The 20,045-nt window shown below is 36.5% G+C and overlaps 2 protein-coding genes and 1 long non-coding RNA gene across 3 annotated transcripts in view; 2 read left to right on the top strand and 1 right to left on the bottom strand.

Moving 5' to 3' along the window:
* Window positions 1–4,174: 4,174 nt before the first annotated feature.
* On the bottom strand, window positions 4,175–18,876 carry rps18 (ribosomal protein S18). Its single transcript, XM_079879280.1, has 6 exons — window positions 18,785–18,876; window positions 18,190–18,288; window positions 18,013–18,099; window positions 6,076–6,177; window positions 4,629–4,720; window positions 4,175–4,279 (listed from the first exon to the last, which is right to left on the bottom strand). The coding sequence occupies exons 1-6, from the start codon at window positions 18,785–18,787 to the stop codon at window positions 4,204–4,206; spliced, it is 459 nt and encodes a 152-aa protein (XP_079735406.1). The 5' UTR covers window positions 18,788–18,876; the 3' UTR covers window positions 4,175–4,203.
* On the top strand, window positions 4,727–6,176 carry LOC307163260. Its single transcript, XR_013822047.1, has 2 exons — window positions 4,727–5,358; window positions 5,535–6,176. It is a non-coding gene; the product is annotated as an uncharacterized lncRNA (long non-coding RNA).
* An 81-nt stretch (window positions 18,877–18,957) lies between the features above and the next one.
* vps52 (VPS52 subunit of GARP complex) overlaps window positions 18,958–20,045 on the top strand; it is a 65,180-nt gene continuing 64,092 nt past the window's right edge. The window contains exon 1 of the mRNA XM_079879279.1: window positions 18,958–19,208. Within this exon, the coding sequence (XP_079735405.1) occupies window positions 19,122–19,208 (87 nt within the window). The 5' untranslated portion in view covers window positions 18,958–19,121. The remainder of the gene's footprint in view (window positions 19,209–20,045) is intronic.

Here is a 20,045-nt window from a genome sequence, read left to right on the forward strand (position 1 = left end):
ACTGCGTCCTTCCTAGTTCAGTCCATCTGAGGCTTGTTGTCTAGTGTCCTCAGCAATTAAACGCTAGAATGAGACGGTCTAATAAGAGCGCATGGTTACGTCACACGTTCCCACCCACACGGTCATGGCACGAAAATACTATTAAAACATAATTTTGGAAAAATACTTTGAATTACAAATCTTTATATTAACTGGCTTTTTATTAATGCAATACAGCAAATGACAGCCATCTGCAGTCTCCCAGTGGCCCACATTGTCAGTTTAGTGTTGGTGATTAATTTACAGCAAAACAAAAGATAAAGTCTATGCTTCCATGTCCGAAAACATTTTTTTTGTCTTACATTTCATAAACTTGGACAAGCTCAGTACCGACTCGGTTTTCTTCAGTTTATTTTTGTGAATTGGAATGTGTGCAAAGCATTGTGGGTGATGCTGCGAAGGATACATCTAATGCATCCTTCAAAACAGGCCGAATGAAGGATGCGAAATGAAGGCTGCCTTCCAAGAATCCTTCAAATTGAGATTTCTTCAGCGTCGTTTGATGACGTGGCAGCCGAAATATGCAGCCTTCATAAGATGCAGCCTTGAGTTCTGCACTGTGACTCGACAGGGTGCATATTTGGAGAGTGAGATTTGAAGCACCTACATTTTTCTTTCTCCTGTTTTGAAAGACTTGTCTGAAATGTTGGTACGCTTATGTCGTTTACCAAAGCAACCCAGGCAGATACATTGATTATGTCTGGAAACAAATCCTTTTTGATCGCTTGCAATTAATAGTGAGAACAGTCTGAAAAGATCAGATTGGAGAAAGAAAAAAAAAAAAAAAAATCTGATTTGCCTGCAGTCTGAACTTAGCCTTTGCAGCACAGTGGACAGAATCCAACAGTGAATGACTGTTTACAATAATCAAATTGACTTAATATAGTCTTGATTTTAAATGGAGGTGAATGCAGTAACAAATAATCAGACTAAATTATTTAAAATCTATTGACACTAGGGGTGTAACGATACAGTCATGTCACGATTCCATACATATCACGATGCAATGTTATTGTGATACTCCAAAACATATGATAAAAGGTTAACAAAAAATGTACTGTTGATTAAAATGCTAAATTTGGTTTTACAGTGGGAGTGTAAATGAATTAGCTTGGACTTGGTGCTGGAAACCCAAAGCACAGGACAATAGTGACACCAGAATAAAAATATGATTCTGAAGTTGAATATACAGAATTATTTTAGAAGAATATGCTTGCACTCTGTCACTGAGTAGATATATTTAAAATAATATAAGCCACTTTTTACTGGCAACATTAGACATTATGAAGACCCACAAATATTCCCTCATTGCATTATTATACATTATTCAACATTATATATATATTAGTTTAATGTAGTTTTTTTTTTTTTCCTCACAGTAATTTTTATAAAAACTATCCACAATACATATTGATAAATTTTTGTATTGTGGTATAATGTGACAATATTGTTACACCCCTAATTGACAACACTAATTAAACTCATAACTTCTGTTTTGTAAAGATTCTTCCAAATAGCCTCTGGTTAGAAACAACTGACATAGAGATCTATTTACATTCTATCCCTTCATGCTACCGTTTTAAAGTATAGTAGCATCTTCTAATCTAAATTGATTTGAATTATCAATCAATCAATCAATCAGTTTATTTATAAAGCACAAATAAGCACAACTTCCGTTGATCCAAAGTGCTGTACAGAGGATAAAAAAGACATGACGCAATACACTACAAAGATAGCAACAAGACAGTTGCTTCAACATTCAATTTGCATACGACAGATCAAATAAAAATGTCTTTAACCTCACTTTAAAAATGCCCAAAGTTGGCGCAGCTCTGATTTCAGGAGGGAGGCTATTCCAGTCTAGGAGCGGCACTAGAAAAAGCCCTGTCTCCTCTAGTCTTAAGTTTTATTCTTGGAACCACCAGAAGGCCTAAGTTCGCAGACCTAAGAGCTCTTGATGGTTGATGAACAGTCAGTAAGTCCGTGAGGTATGATGGAGCCATCCCATGTAATGACTTAAAAACTAATAATAAAACTTTAAAAGTGATTCTATAGCGCACTGGCAGCCAATGGAGTGACTTAAGGACAGGAGTTATATGATCTCGTTTTCGAGTTCCTGTCAGAACTCTTGCAGCGGCATTCTGGACTATTTGAAGGCGGTTAATGGATGATTCACTGATCCCCACATAGAGCGAATTACAATAGTCCAGCCTTGTAGAGATAAAAGCATGTATGACTTTTTCAAAGTTAGAGAATGAGAGTATAGACTTAATTTTTACCAGAGTTCGTAACTGGTAGAAGCTTGATTTTACAACTTGATTGACCTGTCTATCAAGCTTTAGGGCACTGTCTAGTACCACTCCCAAGTTCTTAACATATGGCTTCACATATGGTGTCAAGGTACCAAGATTTATATTTGTTGTATCGTGTAGACTGGAAGGTGTAAACACTATAACCTCGGTCTTTTCCTCATTCAAACTTAAAATTTTTTGCGACATCCATGCTTTCACCTCCTCAAGGCAATCAGCCATCTCTTCTAGATTCTTTCCATGGTTAAGAGGAAAATACATTTGTGTGTCGTCTGCATAACAATGATAACTCAAGTCATATTTTCTAAAAATAGTACTCAAAGGAAGCATATATAAAGAAAACAGCATCGGAGCCAGTGTGGAGCCTTGAGGAATTCCCCATGTTAACTTTACTGATGAAGATCGGTAGTTACTAATGTTAACTGAAAAACTCCTGTTTGTAAGATAAGACTGAAACCAATGTAATACTGGGCCTCTGATGCCCACTATGTGTTCTAGCCGAGATAGCAGGACATTGTGGTCTACCGTATCAAATGCAGCACTTAAATCCAGGAGTATCAATGCTACAGAATCTCCAGAGTCAGTGGCTAAAAAAATTTCATTGAGCACTTTAACAAGTGCCGTTTCCATAGAGTGAAATTTTTTAAAACCAGATTGAAATATATCAAAGATTTTATTTTCGTTCAAACAAGTTTCAAGCTGACATAGAACTACTTTATCTAAAATTTTTGTTAGAAATGGGAGGTGCGAAATAGGTCTAAAATTTGATAGATTCGATGAGTCTAAATTTGGCCTCTTTAGTATGGGTTGCACTGACGCATGTTTTAAACGCTCAGGGACAACTCCCAACTCAAGGCATCTATTTACAAAGTGTAGGAGTGTCGTACTCACTACATTGAACACTTTTTTTAAATAGTCGTGCTGGGATAGTGTCTAATGGTGATCCTGTCGGTTTTAGCTGCTTCACTGTGTCATTTAAAAAAGTCATAGTGATTGGTGTAAACTTACTGAGTCTGCCGGTGTAATTTAACTCAACTGCAGGATTACCAGTGATCAATTGCATGTTATTTCTAATTCCAGCTATCTTGTCTATAAAAAACTTGCAAAACCGCTCACACATAGCCACTTTATGAAAGTGAATGAATTATGGGAACATAATCAGAATTCATGGGATACATTGATGTAGTGGCTAAAATGAGATTTGTTATTTTCATTGCTATTTTATAATTGGTTTATTGAACATATTTTACCCTTGCCTTGAAAAATGCACCATGCATCCCCCCCATCAATAAAAACACATTTATACTTGACTACACTGTTGAACTTAATGAATCTGTGGTTTCATCGTCTAAATTAAAATTGTCGTAATTTAATCACCTTTAAGTTGTTTCAAACCTGTGAATTTCTTTCCTCTGCTTATCACAAAATATGATATTTTAAAGAATGTCAGTAACCAAAGCTGATGGGACCCCGTTGACAACCATAGGGGGTATGGTTGTCAACGGGGTCCCATCAGCTTTGGTTACTCCCTTTAACTGCTTTCTCAGCTAAAGTGCCTTTATTTGATACTTGCAAACTTTTCTTTTTCTTTATAATGTTTTATTTTTTTATCCTAATTGAGAATTAACAGATCATAGCTGTACTAATATTCCAGGGACATGGATTCTGCAGAATCCATAAAATCACTCCCTCCTTACTGAGGGGATTGGGGGTAAAACATTGTTAGTTATTTTTTTCCTAACTTATGACAATGTTAGAAAAAAATCATGCAAATCGGGCATACAATTACAAATTTGGTTGAGACCAATGGAGACCAAGACACCAAATGGCTGAACAGTTCAGTTTTATTTTGAGTTTACTTCTTCTTGGACACACCCACAGTACGACCGCGACGACCAGTAGTCTTGGTGTGCTGACCACGCACACGCAAACTAAAGAAAAAAAAAAAAAGACAGTCAGTAAGTAAAACAATTATATCACATTTAATGATTGGTCATAAGGATTTTGAAACTTATATTTGAGTTGACCATTAAAGATAGGACCTTTACAGATAATTATTAAAAGTAATTTAAAAAAGCACCCTGTGCCAAACATCACTGGACCTGATTGCATCAGTTTCCAATGTAATCACGGCTATTGTAACAAGTGTTGCATGTATACAAGTTGCTGCATCTCTGATCACATAAATAATTTCCTCATTAGTTCTTCATTTTCCTAAAATCAATGACATCAATTAGTTATTTCACTGTACTGCAGGAAAATATTTTCAGTGAAACTCACCCCCAGAAGTGACGGAGACCACGGTGAGCCCTGATCTTCTTCAGCCTCTCCAGATCTTCTCGGAGTTTGTTGTCCAGACCGTTAGCAAGAACCTTGGGAAAACCACAACATTAACCTCATTTTCAAAATACCTGAAGTGACGGGAATCCATGAACCGCATTATTAGACTGTTTTCTAAGACCGATTCTGATCCCCGATCACCCGATCCTTACGATCAATCGGTCCATGTGCATGTGACAGCATGTCTGGCAGGGAAATCCTTCAACCATTCATTGACCATAAAACATGGCTTATCATTTGAAACATGTTAGTAGCCTAACGTTAGCCACTTTCACATTGCTGGTCTCTAACATTTTCCAAGATAAATCAGTCCCTCCAGTTTTTAATATATATATATATTATATATTATATATTATATATATATATATATATATATATATATATATATATATATATATATCACACATTTCTGGAAATTACCACCACCAATTTTTTTTTTTTTTTGTGTGATTTAATCGCAAAATCCTGGTAGGACTGATAAATGTGCACTATTGTTAGATGCATATCCAAATGTTCGTGCAGAGTGTGAAAGCTAAATTAGTGCAGCGCTTACGTTACATTTAACAAAGCCCGTAAAAGTCCTTTGCAAAACTCACAAGTGTAAGGGAAAAGCCAGTGAATTTAACACTCCATAGAAATGTATTTTTTTCCGAAGTGTAGACAACTTAGTGTTAACTAATAATTGTTACTGGTACTACCAACAAAATATTAGTGCATTCCTGGAACTTGGCGTTGTTACACTACATCCTTATGCATCGCTTTCTGCCAGGACTTTTACGTGTTTTCCCCAAATCACGGAAGTGACCTCGACGTCCGGGTTAGCAGTAGCATAAGCCATCAGGCAAGTGTTATTTAAATAAACTCCTGATGTACTTACAAACTTTCCAATGCCTCGTTTTATGAGTACAGAACCTATTTGTACTACTGTAGAAGTTAGGTACCATTCTGGGCATTTTTAGTGGGGTAATTTACGAGATACATCTTTGGATCCATAAGCGCCTGCACTAAGCCATTCGGCTGATATCTTTAAATAAGCTCTAACTTTAATAATGTTTGACCAAAGGAAAAAAGCTTCTGGGGTGTTTGGCTCGAGGTCATGGTGCAAAGGACCCTAGGTTGAAATTACTCCGAACCATCCCTTTAACGTACATTTCTCTCTAATAGGCACATCCATTATACTGGAGATTACAAGCCTGCATCAACGTCTTTGCAGCCAATAGACTCAGATAACACTGGTTTATTAATGAATTATTAATGTTCTGCCAGTCTCTTGAAGACTTGAACTCCAAACTCTGGAGGGCACGAAATATCTAATTTTGCAGTCAGATTTGCACTGATACAAGACTTTATCACACCCAAAAGCACAAAAAAGGCACTCCAATCATACCTGACTGTATTTTCCATCTTTAATGTCCTTCTGTCTGTTCAGGAACCAGTCAGGGATTTTGTACTGGCGAGGATTCTGCATAATGGTCACCACCCTTTCAACCTGTTCAATAAATAGAGCAAATTGGTTTTGTTACAATCATGTTATTTGCAGTTAGATGCAGTGCATCCCTATACTTAAAGTGAATTTTACACATTTAGGTCATTCCGTGTTAAATAAAATTTTGGACACTCCCCCGGCACTCATTTTTGATTTTGTTAATATTTTCCTGAAGACAGACAAATATAGTGATAAAAGCTAAAATATTAAATGTTGTGAATGTATATTGACTGAGGAATCCACTATTTTGTTTAGGGGGTCAAAACGACAATTTTCACCTGATATTATCCCCCTGTAATTTGGCTCCAAATCTCATGTGAAAATTTTAATTTTGACCACCCTCTACAAAATAGTGGATTACTGTCATGGATACTGTCATTAAATGTCATGGATGTATTGTTTCTTTATTTCTTTAACCAGACAAAAAAAAAAAAAAAATCATCAAAATGTTTTTCAAGTGAAAAGTTTTGAAATAAACGGCTAGCCTACCTAATTTATCAATCATCTTTGGCAGTTCTTAATACATTCCGATTGAAAAAATTCAGATTTTTTCCTCTCATGTGGCACAGATCGGATATGACCGGTGAACGTGTAAGCAGGAAAAAACCGCATGGATTCCGATTTTCTCAGATCGGATTCAGGCCTCATTCATGTGGTAATAAATCGGATATGAATCGGATACGTGCATTTGCGTCTGCCATGTAAGCAGACAAATCGGATATTCCCCAGTAAATGCGAGTCGTACGTCATTAAAAAAAGTAACGTCAACTCAGGTGGACACCACCAACTGAGAACACATGACTTATTATAGGCGCGATGGAGGTCGAAGGCTCAACACAGTGGAGTAATTTTTTCTACACCTTACGAGAGCAATGTTTTGCTGACCTTTGAAAATAGTGCGGAAAGCAAAACACTGCATAATTAGAGATGCGCAGATGAGCTCCAACATCACCTGAATCCTCAGCCAAAAACAAATCATCCACCCGCACCAATAATTTTCTCTGATCCGCCATCCGCACCCGATGGTCAAAGTTATTATTCTTATGTGTTGTTAGCGTGAGGATAAATGGATGATCATCACCTTCAACAGCGGACTCGAGGCGACGGTTGATGCGCGCATCTAATACAATGATGAATGAGCGCTGCTTTTAAATGAACATTTCTTCAAAACAAAAATATTTGACAATTTCATTTTCTTAATGGCATAAACAGGCTTTACTCCCTTAAAACTTAAACTGGACTGGAACATGCTCATATTTTAGAGAATGTAACGTATTTTTCGGACTATAAGTCGCTCCGGAGTAGAAGTCGCATCAGTCAAAAAATGCGTCATGAAGTGGAAAAAAACATATATAAGTCGCATTTATTTAGAAATTTATTTCACAAAATCCAAGATCAAGAACAGACATTTAATCAGGAAAGGCAAGTTATTCAACTACACAGTAGCACACAGAACAACAGGCTGAATAGGTGTCCGGTATGTTAACGTAACACATTAACAGTTATTCAGCTACACAATAGCATAAAGAACATATACCTGGGAGGCTGAATAGGCTACATAGGCCAGCGAGTCCAACAAGCAAGTTACCAGTAAACAAGTTCACCAAGCTCCCGCGATCTCATTCCTCATCATTTTCTTCATCATTGGTGTCGCTTCTGAACAACTCCGCCAACTAGAGCGCCCTCTCGCGGCTGTAGACGGTAATGTTTTCTCTTGGTTCATCTCAGTCTGAATTAATTTTGATATATAAGTCGCACCTGACTATAAGTCGCAGGACCAGCCAAAACAAAAAGTGCGACTTATAGTCCGAAAAATACGGTAGTTAATATTTTCGTTAATAATGATTTATCTATCCACCCGCGACCCACCCGAAATTAATCAGAATGTTATTTTTATTAGCCTACTTAACCCGCCCGATCCGTGGATTATCCGCAGAGCCCCCGTGGATATAACCGCGATCCGCACATCACTATAATAATTTTGTCTGCTTCTGCATCCATTGCATATCGAGCTGTTTTACTTCATTTTCCGGGCCAGAACGTCTACATTTGGTTGTTTTGGCAGTGTATAGTGTAAATGCAAATATCGGATACGGGTCACTTTTAAAAGATGATGTAAGCGGGTCGTCAAAAAAAAAATCAGATATAGTCAGCAAATCGGAATTGGGCATCAAGACCTTGCAGTGTAAATGCAGCCTAAGACTATCAGAGGCCCCTGGGCTTTACCTCTTGAGGGGCCCTTCATACACCAGAACTATTATGTACATTCACTCAATCTTTTTAATCACAAAGCAGAAGTTAACAGCCTTTTATTTTACAGGAATAAATGCCATGAACAAAACGTTCAAACCTATAGGTCTGTCATTTATCACTGCATGGACTACATATTGGCACACAGTCCGAACTACAGTAGTCAACATTTGAAGTGGATCAAAACCTTTCAACAAAGTTCAAAAGCCCCTATAGACTGCGCTTTCTTCTTCCTTTTGTTCAGTTTTGGACTGCTGTCTTTAACTGAAAGCGACGCACACATCCGATGTGCAATTCTTATGCGAGTTGCTAGAAGCGGCCCGTCTTGACACGTCGAGCAGGATTTTAAACATGCATTCAAAGCAAAGCCTTAAAGCGTAATTTTAAAGTGATAGTCAACAGTTTTTACAGCATCACCGGGGCCCTGGGCTTAAGCCCAGGTAAGCCTGTGCATTAATGCGGCAATCAGTTGTGAGGGCAATCTTTTCAACTGATCTCAGCAGCACCTTCAGCACTTTCACAACTATTTTCTAAACAGCTGTGCCTCCTGATGGAATGTTGTAGTCAGACTGAATTAAATTGATCAACTCTCGAAAACCATCACCTTTGACGACACTGATAGGCAACACGTCATTGGCAATCATTTTACAGTCATTCCTTTTAAGCTTCAGTTTTTTCACAGCTAAAATGAAGGTTATCATTGGTTTTATCATTGGCTTCTTATCCATAGTCTTATTGACAATACAATTATATATTTTTTTTTACCGTGTTTGGGATACATCACAAACAAAGCAATGTCAACTGTACCAAATATTAGAACGTTCTCCGTTGACTTAAGCCAGTTGCCTTTACAATAGTTACTAGTCAGACTGTATGAACATGATCCCAGCTGTAAGCCATGTCACACAGTAGGATCCCATTTGTCATTAAAGTCAGACTGTGCAACAGTTAAAACTCATTAAAAAGGACTCACAAGAAGACTCGTCCAGAGTTTTACGTTAATCCATGACACATTCGTTGACAATGAGCTGCATATGCAGGATTGAAATGTTGGTTAGCAAAGAAAAACAATCTCTTGATTTTGATCATGGCTTAAAAAAAAGTGTGGAGCAAGTGGTGGTTAGTTGTTCTTGCACCAACTACATCACCAGATTCTGCGCTCCTATTGGTTTTTGATTTGATGGTCATCATAGAAGCCACACTGCAGGAGTATGCCCCAAAACTTCTGACACTGCCAGAATTTGCAAATCATGTCTCAGATGGGCAAATCATAGTGTGCACCCAGCTTTAGAATTTTAATAATTATTCCACTTCTATAAAAATAACAGTAAACAATTATTTTAACAGTCATATGGCTGATTTTTGTGTTGTTGGTAAAAAAGATAAATCTATTTAAATTAGAGCCCGACCGATATATCGGCGGGCCGATATTAGGCAGTTTCCTAACTATCAGTATCGGCATTTATAACGGCCGATAAATTAATATTTAACCTGTTAAGCCTCACCAGTGCGTCGGCGCACTGAAGCGTTTTTTTTTATATATAGCTCAAAGTTACTATCAGATTTAATGTTATACTTCGACAAACTATACATCATTAAAAAGATATAAGACTCAAGTTTCAGTATTTGACCACTATTGTATTCTGAGAAACTTATAGCGACAGTTATTTCTTAATTTGTGTCAGGAGTTATGAAATGAAAAAATGAGTCGATACCTTTGATATGAATTATGCGCGTCAGCCTGTTCCATTCATAAAAAACTCCCGTGCTGTCGTCATGACAGCGATACACAAAACAACGTCCCTCAGGGCTTTAGCTCAAATGTGCAGATTTGGAGAAATATTGATATATTCTCATAGATTCACATCATATTTCTATAGACAGGAATAATATTTATTGAATTTATACCCAAATGCGTCGATGTAATCATTATGAGCGATTGGATACTCTGATACTGTGTTTTCAATCCATACCAACAGCCTGAGGGCGCTATATGCACAATAATTGTCCATATATGGAACATGAAGAAGAGCCATGATCATGTGACATTCCAGGACGTCACTGATACACACAAAGCTACAGAGTTCGCGCTGTAAAATGCAGATACAGATGTTTTGAAGATAATAAACATGATTGCAATGATATTTGAGTTACCTGTGTTTTTCAAGACATGCCAGGTATTTTCATAATAATAGATTATATTTATAATGTAATGCTAATCTATATAGACTATCATTGTGCAGAACAGTACAATAGTATATTTTCTGTCTGATTTTTTTATCTGAAGCCAAATTAGATCACAGAAGATTATTTAAAATACTCCACTTGCGTTATAAAAGTGGTTTTAATCTCATAAATGGTCGTGTATTGATGGTGTGCTAAGCCAGTGGTTCCCAATCCTGGTCCTGGGGACCCACAGCTCTGCACAGTTTGTATGTCTCCCTCATTTAACACACCTGATTCAGATCATCATCTCGTTAGGAAAGAGCTCTATGAACTGAACTGGGTGTGTCAGATAAAGGAAACATATAAAATGTGCAGAGCTGTGGGTCCCCAGGACCAGGATTGGGAACCACTGTGCTAAGCTAACATGCTAGCTAGCCCTAGGTGCACCTGCAACCTAGAAGTTATACTTTTATGTTTTTTTGAATGCTTACTGAAAGTTTCTTTATTCAAGAATGTTCTTTATTCTTTATTTAAAATGTGAGGTGAACTTTGAGAAAATAAATTAGGGACTGAAACCCTGTAGCCAGTCGTTAGTAACTATAATGCAGACAAAAGAAATGCATATTTCGAGCCATAACCAGTCTGGAGAGGTGTGAATGTGTGCAGGGGGAGACTGAGACTGAATGGGGCTCGTTTGCACCACAAAACAATAGAGACAATATACTGGATAGATGGTTAGAAGATGGCAATAAACATCAGAAGCATCTTAGAGTCAAATCAAAATAAAGTCACATGACATGGTCTTGAAAAACATTTAACTAAATACAGAGTTTTGGACTTATTATCTTCAGATTTTAAACATAAAATGTTTAGACATGTGGCTTTAGCTGTAGTGCATTTCTAGATTGCTCCAGTGCCAACTTCAATTTTATTTTCATGAGGATGTTTCATAAAAATTAATTTCTAATAACTTTACAAAACTTTGAAGCTATTTATAACAATTTTTGTCATTATGATAATAATTAATTCTACATTTACAATAAACTGCCAGGTGTCAGCTTTCAAATGAGACCATACTTGTGCTTTTAGTACAAAGGGTTCATGAACTGTATCTGTTTCAGTTTGGGTATGTCATTTCTGGGGATTTTTCAAAAGTGGGGTTGCAGCTTAACAGGTTAAAAAAAATGCAGCTTGCAGTGATTTATGTAAGGATGGCGCTGCCAATAAAGCACCTAAAAGCTGTTACAAAGAACTGGCAAAAGTGGCAAAAAAATAACAGCCGTGTCCGGTGTAGACACAGTGTTAAAGCTCATTCTGCTACGTTACAATATCAAGCAATATTCCAATAATTTATGTAATTATAACACTTTATATTAGAGCCCGACCGATATATCGGCAGGCCGATATTATCGGCCGATATTAGGCATTTTCAAAACTATCGGTATCGGCATTTATAACGGCCGATAAATGAATATTTCAAAAATAAAATAAAAACGGACGAAACACCCTTCAACCATGTTATGAGTGTTGGCGTTGTATAGTTTGTCCACCAGAGGGCACTCTACACCGTCCCTGTTGGCAACACTCGTGTATAACGCGCCACACATTCTGCAACCTGCTGATCCAGCCTGAGGCGGGCAGAGAGAACCGCGAGTGAGATCATCGGTGAAGTGTGTTCATGGTGAGTTGGTCACGACTCACGAGACATACATTGCTTGAATAACAATTAAAAGAACATCCCTATCAGTTCTCTTAACTCAAATAAGGATGACAAAATTCGTGACTCATGTCCAGTTTTGCTGCGGTTAAATAAGCCGAGAGTGAAGCTGAACAACGCGACGTAGGCTATATTCACATAAAATGTTAACACTGCAGTTCACAAAAGTTCATAATGTGCATGTGCTTTAATGCTTTGTCGGTTAAACATTTAATTTTAAATGCTGACGCGCTGTTCTAACGTGTGCGTTTCTCAGCGCGTACATGTGAAGGTCACATGCACTAAAAGCCTTTCTACCAGCGCCTGGATACTGGACTAAGTTATCTTTCGAGTATTATTGTGCTAATACTGTTAAATACACACAAGATTTACATAAACAAAGTCGGTTGTCTAAAGTGAAGGCAAAATTGAGAGAAAATCCTGCTTGTCAAATGCGTGTACATTAGACGTGTCGTGCTCAGCTCTTAAAGAGACAGTAGCCATTGTAAACACATTGCCGCTTGTCCTTAAAGGGATAGTTCACCCAATAATAAAAATGATCTCATTATTTACAGGCACTCTAATGTTGTTCCAACTGTATTAATTTCCTTCTAATATTTTTCTAATATTAATAGTTTGAAGAATGTGGGTAACCAAACAGTAACTGGTCCCCATTGACTTCCAAAGGAGAAAAATATACTATGGAAGTCACTGGGGTACATCAACTGTTTGGTTACCCACATTCATCCAAATAACTTATTTTCAACAGAAGAAAAAAACAACTTGAGAGAGTAAATTATGACAATTTGAAGTTGTTGTCAATTTGAATGTGAAATTGTTGTTTTTGTTCAAAGGACTAAACGTTTAGTCTTAAAAAAAAATCTTAAGTTTGTATTTTTATACATTTTATTTATCAGAACTTTAATATATTTTGATGTTCCTCTGTTCTGTTGTGACAATAAAAGAAACAAGTTTCTTTTTAAAATGCATTATCATATTATTTTAGTTAAAACTCATAAATAACTACAAATAACTAATGTTAGGGAAATTTGTTAATGTTTTGTTGCGCGTTTCTGAAAAAAAATAAAAAATATCGTCCGATATATCGGAATATCGGATTTTAAAACCAACAAATATTTGTACCGGTATCGGCCTTCAAAATCCTTTATCGGTCGGGCTCTAGTACCCATCAAAAGTTTGTACACACCAATTGTAAAGTGTGTCCAAACTTACTGTACTATAATACACATAAATAATATTTAGGGGTGCACGATATATCGGCCGGCGATATAATATCGGCCGATATGGTCATTTTTTTTACACATCGGTATCGTTCCGATGTCAAAAAATGGCCGATGTGAACAGGCCGATATTTGACGTGTGAAGTTGAAGATGAAGTTGACGATGCTGACTCGCGGTCTTAGCAGTAGTGAACTGCCTGAGAGAAATGCACATTTGATACAGATGACATAAGCAGAGAACAGTCTGTTTTCTTTCATTTTGAATTGTTCTGTTTAAAAATAGATGTTTCAAGCTTTCTATATATGTCTTAGGTCTGTGAGGCAGGTAGGTTTCGGTTCATTTGAGACGCGCTTCAGTTCACGCGCCGTCGCCTGGCATGTCCTGATATTTTCTAATATTTACTTCTTATTTATTTTGGATGAAACATTGATCAAAATTAAGATACAATTAATACAAAACGAAATTAAATTTAAAGACAGGCTTTGTGCTTTCTGTTTGAGGTCTCTGTGAAAGTTTTAAAGCTGTCTTTTATGCCGCTTTCGGACGTGCGTAACAGAGAACTGTCCCGTCAGTAACATTGTTAACGCAGTTATTTTTTTTTCCCTCTTAATGACACATTTTTTGATTGATCGTTTTTTGACTCGTAGATATTTGCATATATTGCATGATATTTGATACCTGTTCGAATTTGATTTTTCTCAAAAGTGACAGCGCGTGTGATTTGTGGATTACTGATAAGCGCGAGTGGAGAAACAGGCGTTTATTTATTCATTCTCAGTGTTGAGAAACGTAGCCTTCATGTGTTACGTTATTGTGTTAATAATAACTAAAGTAGCCTACCTAATTATGTTACATATTTATTTTGTATGAAAACTAGCGCGTTCGTTACTTATGGATTCAAAAGTAGACTACCGTTGTATCAGTGCTGCGCGAGCTCTCCCTCACAAACACGGACGCGCGCACACAGAGAGAGAAGATAATTGTAAAATGAAAAATTGACGGGCTAAGTTTAAATTTTGTTATTGCTTGGTTTTTTTTCTATCAAAATGTCAGAAAGCATTTTGTATTATACATCCGTGTTTTTAAAATTCGTTAAATGACGGACGTTTTACTGTTAACACAGCCAATATGTCGGATTCGTCTTATAACCTACTTGTTATTATTTTTAGAATAAGTGCTTCGTTATGCTATTATTGGACTCCTGTCTATTCATTGTCAACTGTTTTCTATAAATATGTTTGTATTGGCTAACATTTATTCAGCTAATGCGTGTCCTGTTTAAAATGTGCAATGTTCAAAGGCAAAGACAGCACGTCACAAATAGAAGCCCTATTCCCTGTGGTATTTAGTATCATATTTGGATATTGGAATAATAAATTAAGTAGCCTATCTTAATTGTAGACAATTTTCCTGTTTTTTTTTTTTTTTTTCTGTTTTCTAAGAGTTTCTTAATTTTAGACAAGTTGACCAGCACACATTATATGCAATGCAATATAATGCATGTGTCGTATGTGTGACATATTTTGCATACAGGTAAAGGTGCCCAATATCAGTCATTTCTAAAGTAAAAAAAAAAAAAGTGTTTTGGAAAATAGCTCTTTATTTGATAATCATTCAAATTTGTTTTCTATAAAGAGATATCGACATCGGTAAATATCGGTATCGGCCATAACAGCAATTTTAATATCGGTTATCGGTATCGGCCACAATTTTCACATCGGTGCATCCCTAATAATATTGCTACTGTATTATAATATACACATAAATAATATCGGCCGATATATCGGTATCTGGGTTTTTTTTTTATCGGTATCGGCATCGGCGCCCAAAAATCCATATCGGTCGGGCTCTACTTTATATAGGGCCATTTTGCATTAAAAGTAGCCAGATGGAGATGCGACACGTTCAGAATTAATACACTTTTAGTAAACTACAGAACAGCGCGAGCGGGAAGCGGCGCACCTCACGCGGGCAGAGAACGCGTCCGAGAACGGACACTGTTAGTGATATAAAACGCACACACACAGGTCTGTTAAATTAAGCAATACTTTTAAGGTAGTCTAATATTTTTCTGACTAACAAAATTACTGACACAGTAAAGGGTAGATTTAAATAAAGAAAAACGAAATTTAAATAAAGAAAAACGAAATTTAAATAAAGAAATTAAACGAAATTTAAATAAAGAAAAACTAAATTTAAATAAAGAAAAACGAAATTTAAATAAAGAAATTAAACGAAATTTAAATAAAGAAAAACTAAATTTAAATAAAGAAAAACGAAATTAAGTTAAATTAAAAAACGAGATTAATTTAGATTGATAATAACGGGTAAAAAGGCTAATACATTTTGTTTCTATTATTCTATTTTCCACAATGTCAAAGCAACACAGCTTAATCCAAAACACAAGCTCAGACATGCACTTCCTCCATACAAACTCCGCTGTTCTGCGCTCTTGCCAGAGAACACTCCCGTTGCTGGAACACTTGCGCGTCGGTTCTATTTCTAGCATGCATGCGTTTTCCGCGTGGCTCGAGCCGCGCCTGAGAGACGTGTGTCTCACGCAGGCAGTGTGCAAACTCCAACCTGTTAACATGGGAGCCGAAATAAAAACGGCCATGCCACGCACGCAGTCAGTGTGTCGCCGGCCTTATTCAAGCGCGAATGAGAACCGTTTCGCGGGGGATCCCAGATGTAAAAAAAAAAAAAAAACATAAAAACAAATATTCGAATGTCAAATTTTCAAATCGAATACCAACCCACCGAATGAATATTCGAATATTCGGGTCCAGCCCTGCCTAGTTTCACGTTTAGTAGCCTACATTTTGCTTACTACTTATTTAAAATAGTATAAAACTACTGTACATAATTATAAAGGTTTTCATTAGGGGTGCACGATTCAGAAAATTTCACGATTCGATTCGATACCGATTTTTAGTCTCAAGATTCGATTCAAAATCGATTTTCGATTCAAAAACGATTCTCGATTCAAAAAACGATTCACAGTAGGCCTATGTAAATGTAGTTGACTTTTTCCTGTGTGATTGCAGTAGACATACAATTTAAAAGAAAAGAAATAACAAATTAAATGAAGTTTTATATTACTTTGTCTTCATAAAAACTTTTGCAACTAAACAGTGCAAAGTGCCAAGCTTTGGCCAGCTTTCAAATACATTTAATTCAAGTTTAAATTAAAACTTAAATATTTTTTTTTTTTACATTTAGCTTTAAAGTGCTGTAGTCAGATCAAACAAACAATACTGCTAAATGTAGTTTAAGGAGTAGGCTATTGACGGCAAAATAGGCTACAGAATATTTCATTCTGTATTGACAGGTGCAATTTTTGAAAATCGATTAAAAAAAATACAATAAGCCTACATTATATCTGCATTTATGTCAAAACCTAGACTTTCAAACATCAAAATGTAATTTATTAATATGAATATTCGTGTCAAAATGACATATATAAACATTCTAATTTGCCTGGAAACGCTTCCAACACGCTTGCGTGTCGCGAGAAAAATAGGCGTCGGTTCTATTTCATGCATGCGTTTTCCGCACGACTCGGGCCACACCTGAGACGCGCGTGTCACGCAGGCTGTGTGCAAGCTCTAACCTGCTAATGGGAGCCGAAATAAAAACAGACACGCCACACAGCCAGCCTTCCTTCTGCTCCGCTTCTGCTGCACTTCTTCTTTTGGCTATGACAAGAGTGTGCAGGCGTAGTGCAAGTGTGAATTCGATGCTGCGCCATCTATGGGAATGGCAAGCTAGACTCATTTCAGGACAATAACAAAAAATATATATTATAAAAAAAATAAAAATAAAAAATAAAAAAAAACAAGAATCGATTTTTGGAATTCTATGAATCGATTTTGAATCGGTAAAGTTTGAATCGCGATTCATATGTGAATCGATTTTTTTGCCCACCCCTAGTTTTCATTATGATATTATTAATTTTACTTTACTAAAAAGATCTGAGTTCTTCCTCCACTGGTAGATATTAGAGAAATTAAGATTAAAAATAGAGTATTTAGAATATAATATAATATAAAATGCAATGCAAACTAGTTTGGTTACAGCTCAAATTCTCATTCTATCATTCACCCTGCCTCCATTACATATCTTTGTCACACATCTTTGTCACACAAGTGTTTAATCACCACATTTGAGTTATCATTGCAAAACGTTTATATATTTATTCTGTTTATACTGTGTATTCTATGTACCCATCAAAAGTTTGTACACACCAATTGGAAAGTGTGTCCAAACTTACTGTACTATAATACACAAATAATATTGCTACTGTATTATAATATACACATAAATAATAACGGCCGATATATCGGTATCGGCGCCCAAAAATCCATATCGGTCGGGCTCTAATTTAAATGCTATTTCTATATGGATTGATATGTTTTTGTAACTTCACTTAAACATTTAAAAAAGGAAGGAAGAAACATTTAACTCTAATCTACAAAACTCACCTCATCATCAGTGAGTTCTCCAGCCCGCTTGCTCAGATCAATGTCAGCTTTCCTCAGGACCACATGGGCATAACGCCTTCCAACACCCTGTGGAGTAAATGAACAACAGGAGGCTTGAGAACGTCAACAACTTCACTGGCATTGCAAAGAGAAATGATTTAAGTTGAATTCACTCACCTTGATGGCAGTGATGGCAAATGCGATTTTGCGTCTTCCGTCAATGTTCGTGTTGAGAACACGAAGGATGTGCTGGAACTTCTCTGGAATGACGAGCGACTAAGAGAAAACAGAGTCACGGTGTGCGACAAATATAGTTTAAAAGTCACATTTGATGAATTTGACGCAAGTAGACGTAACTGTAGTCAGAGACAATTTAGAACGCTAGTGTAGCGGCGTAACGCTGCTGTACAGCTAACGTTAGCTTACTGACTAGAAATATAGAAACATGCATCTCTCTGGTTTAAAATAAACACAAACAAAATTATAATTTTACAAAATTTGAGTGTTCAATTTCTGCATGAACCTTCAAAATACTGTGGTAATACCATGGTAGTTTCTTTTGTAAACTTAAACCGGCGCGGACTGAACACGGGCTTACTTTCATAACTCACTTAAACGTTAACTCTATACTGTAAGCCTAAAATATCAATTTATATACTTTCTACATGCATACAAAACACTTAATGCTGAATCAGTACTAACATAAACACAGATTTACGGACGATGTTACTAGATTTCATAGAAAATCTTGAGGATTTAATTTCACACTCACCATCTTGTTCGCTGGTTCCGCGCAAAGAGGAAGTGGTCACGACGATCTCGCGATAACTTGTCCACTCGCCACGCGAACTTTGACAGGAACAGATTCCGTCACAATGTACATTTCCGATGGGCAGATTGAGGCAGATGCTATACAAAACAATACTTTAAACCGATACAGTTTAAACGTATAAAACGCAGTTATTGCTGTTTTAGCATATATTTAAGAGCAATTACTATTTTGTAAATAGATTTCTTATGATTTTACAGTGTGTCATTTTTGGGGGAATTAATGACTGGAGGGACTGAAATACTGAAAGGACCTGTAGTTTTTGTGAACTACATATGCCATGGCGGAGGCGCTGATCACTGGAGCTGTTCATATAAACACACCCGTTGATTCCATGAGCGGTGCGATGGCGTATTTACAGGATAAGGTGATGGCTTTCTTTTATACTATAGCAGCATCCGTGATATTTTTCACTGAGTATGTTGCACTTTTTTACCCGTAAGCGCGTAGCTCTGTTAACAGCATCAGAGCTGAATCTAATAGAGATAACACAGACATGGCATGCTGTTTAAAAAAAAAAATTAATTCAATGAACTATTAAATTACATAATTGAACATATTTATTATGATTCCTTTGAATGTTATCGCGACTGTTATTGGCCTATGCAGGTCTTTATTTCAGCCAACATCTGAAGATTTTCAATGTCATATCCTGTAGATCATGTGACAGTGCAGTGATGTGTACAAACCCCACACAATAACGCTCTCGATTATCAGATGTTAAAATTGAAACAAGTTGGCATGACACATAACAACAGGAAATACTGTCATTCTTCTGTGCACTGTTCTTTAAAGTTATTTATCATTGATTATTGTCTTATTTTCTGCCTTTTTTCTTTGTGTAGTATATCTACAGTGCGTGCAGAATTATTATGCACGTTGATTTTCTGATCATATTTTTTTTCCAGGCACATTTTGCCAATTCCAAACCACATTAATCGTAATAACTACTATTAATTTTGTATTGAATCATTTATAAGTGATATATATAATTGTTCATGAAGGCTGGAAATAAAAAATGCCTTATATTCAGGTGTGCATAATTATTAGGCAAGTTTTCTTTTACAGATAAAATAAGCCAAAAAAAGAGATTTAAAAGTCTAAAATTATTAAATCCCCATGAGAAGGATGCAATACTAATACAATACTAGAGATTGCAGTTAAGGCATGACCATTGGACAGTGAAATGCTCACTGGGTCAGCG

Source organism: Squalius cephalus (genome assembly GCF_949319135.1).
Source record: "Squalius cephalus genome assembly, chromosome: 8".
Lineage (NCBI taxonomy): Eukaryota > Metazoa > Chordata > Actinopteri > Cypriniformes > Leuciscidae > Squalius > Squalius cephalus.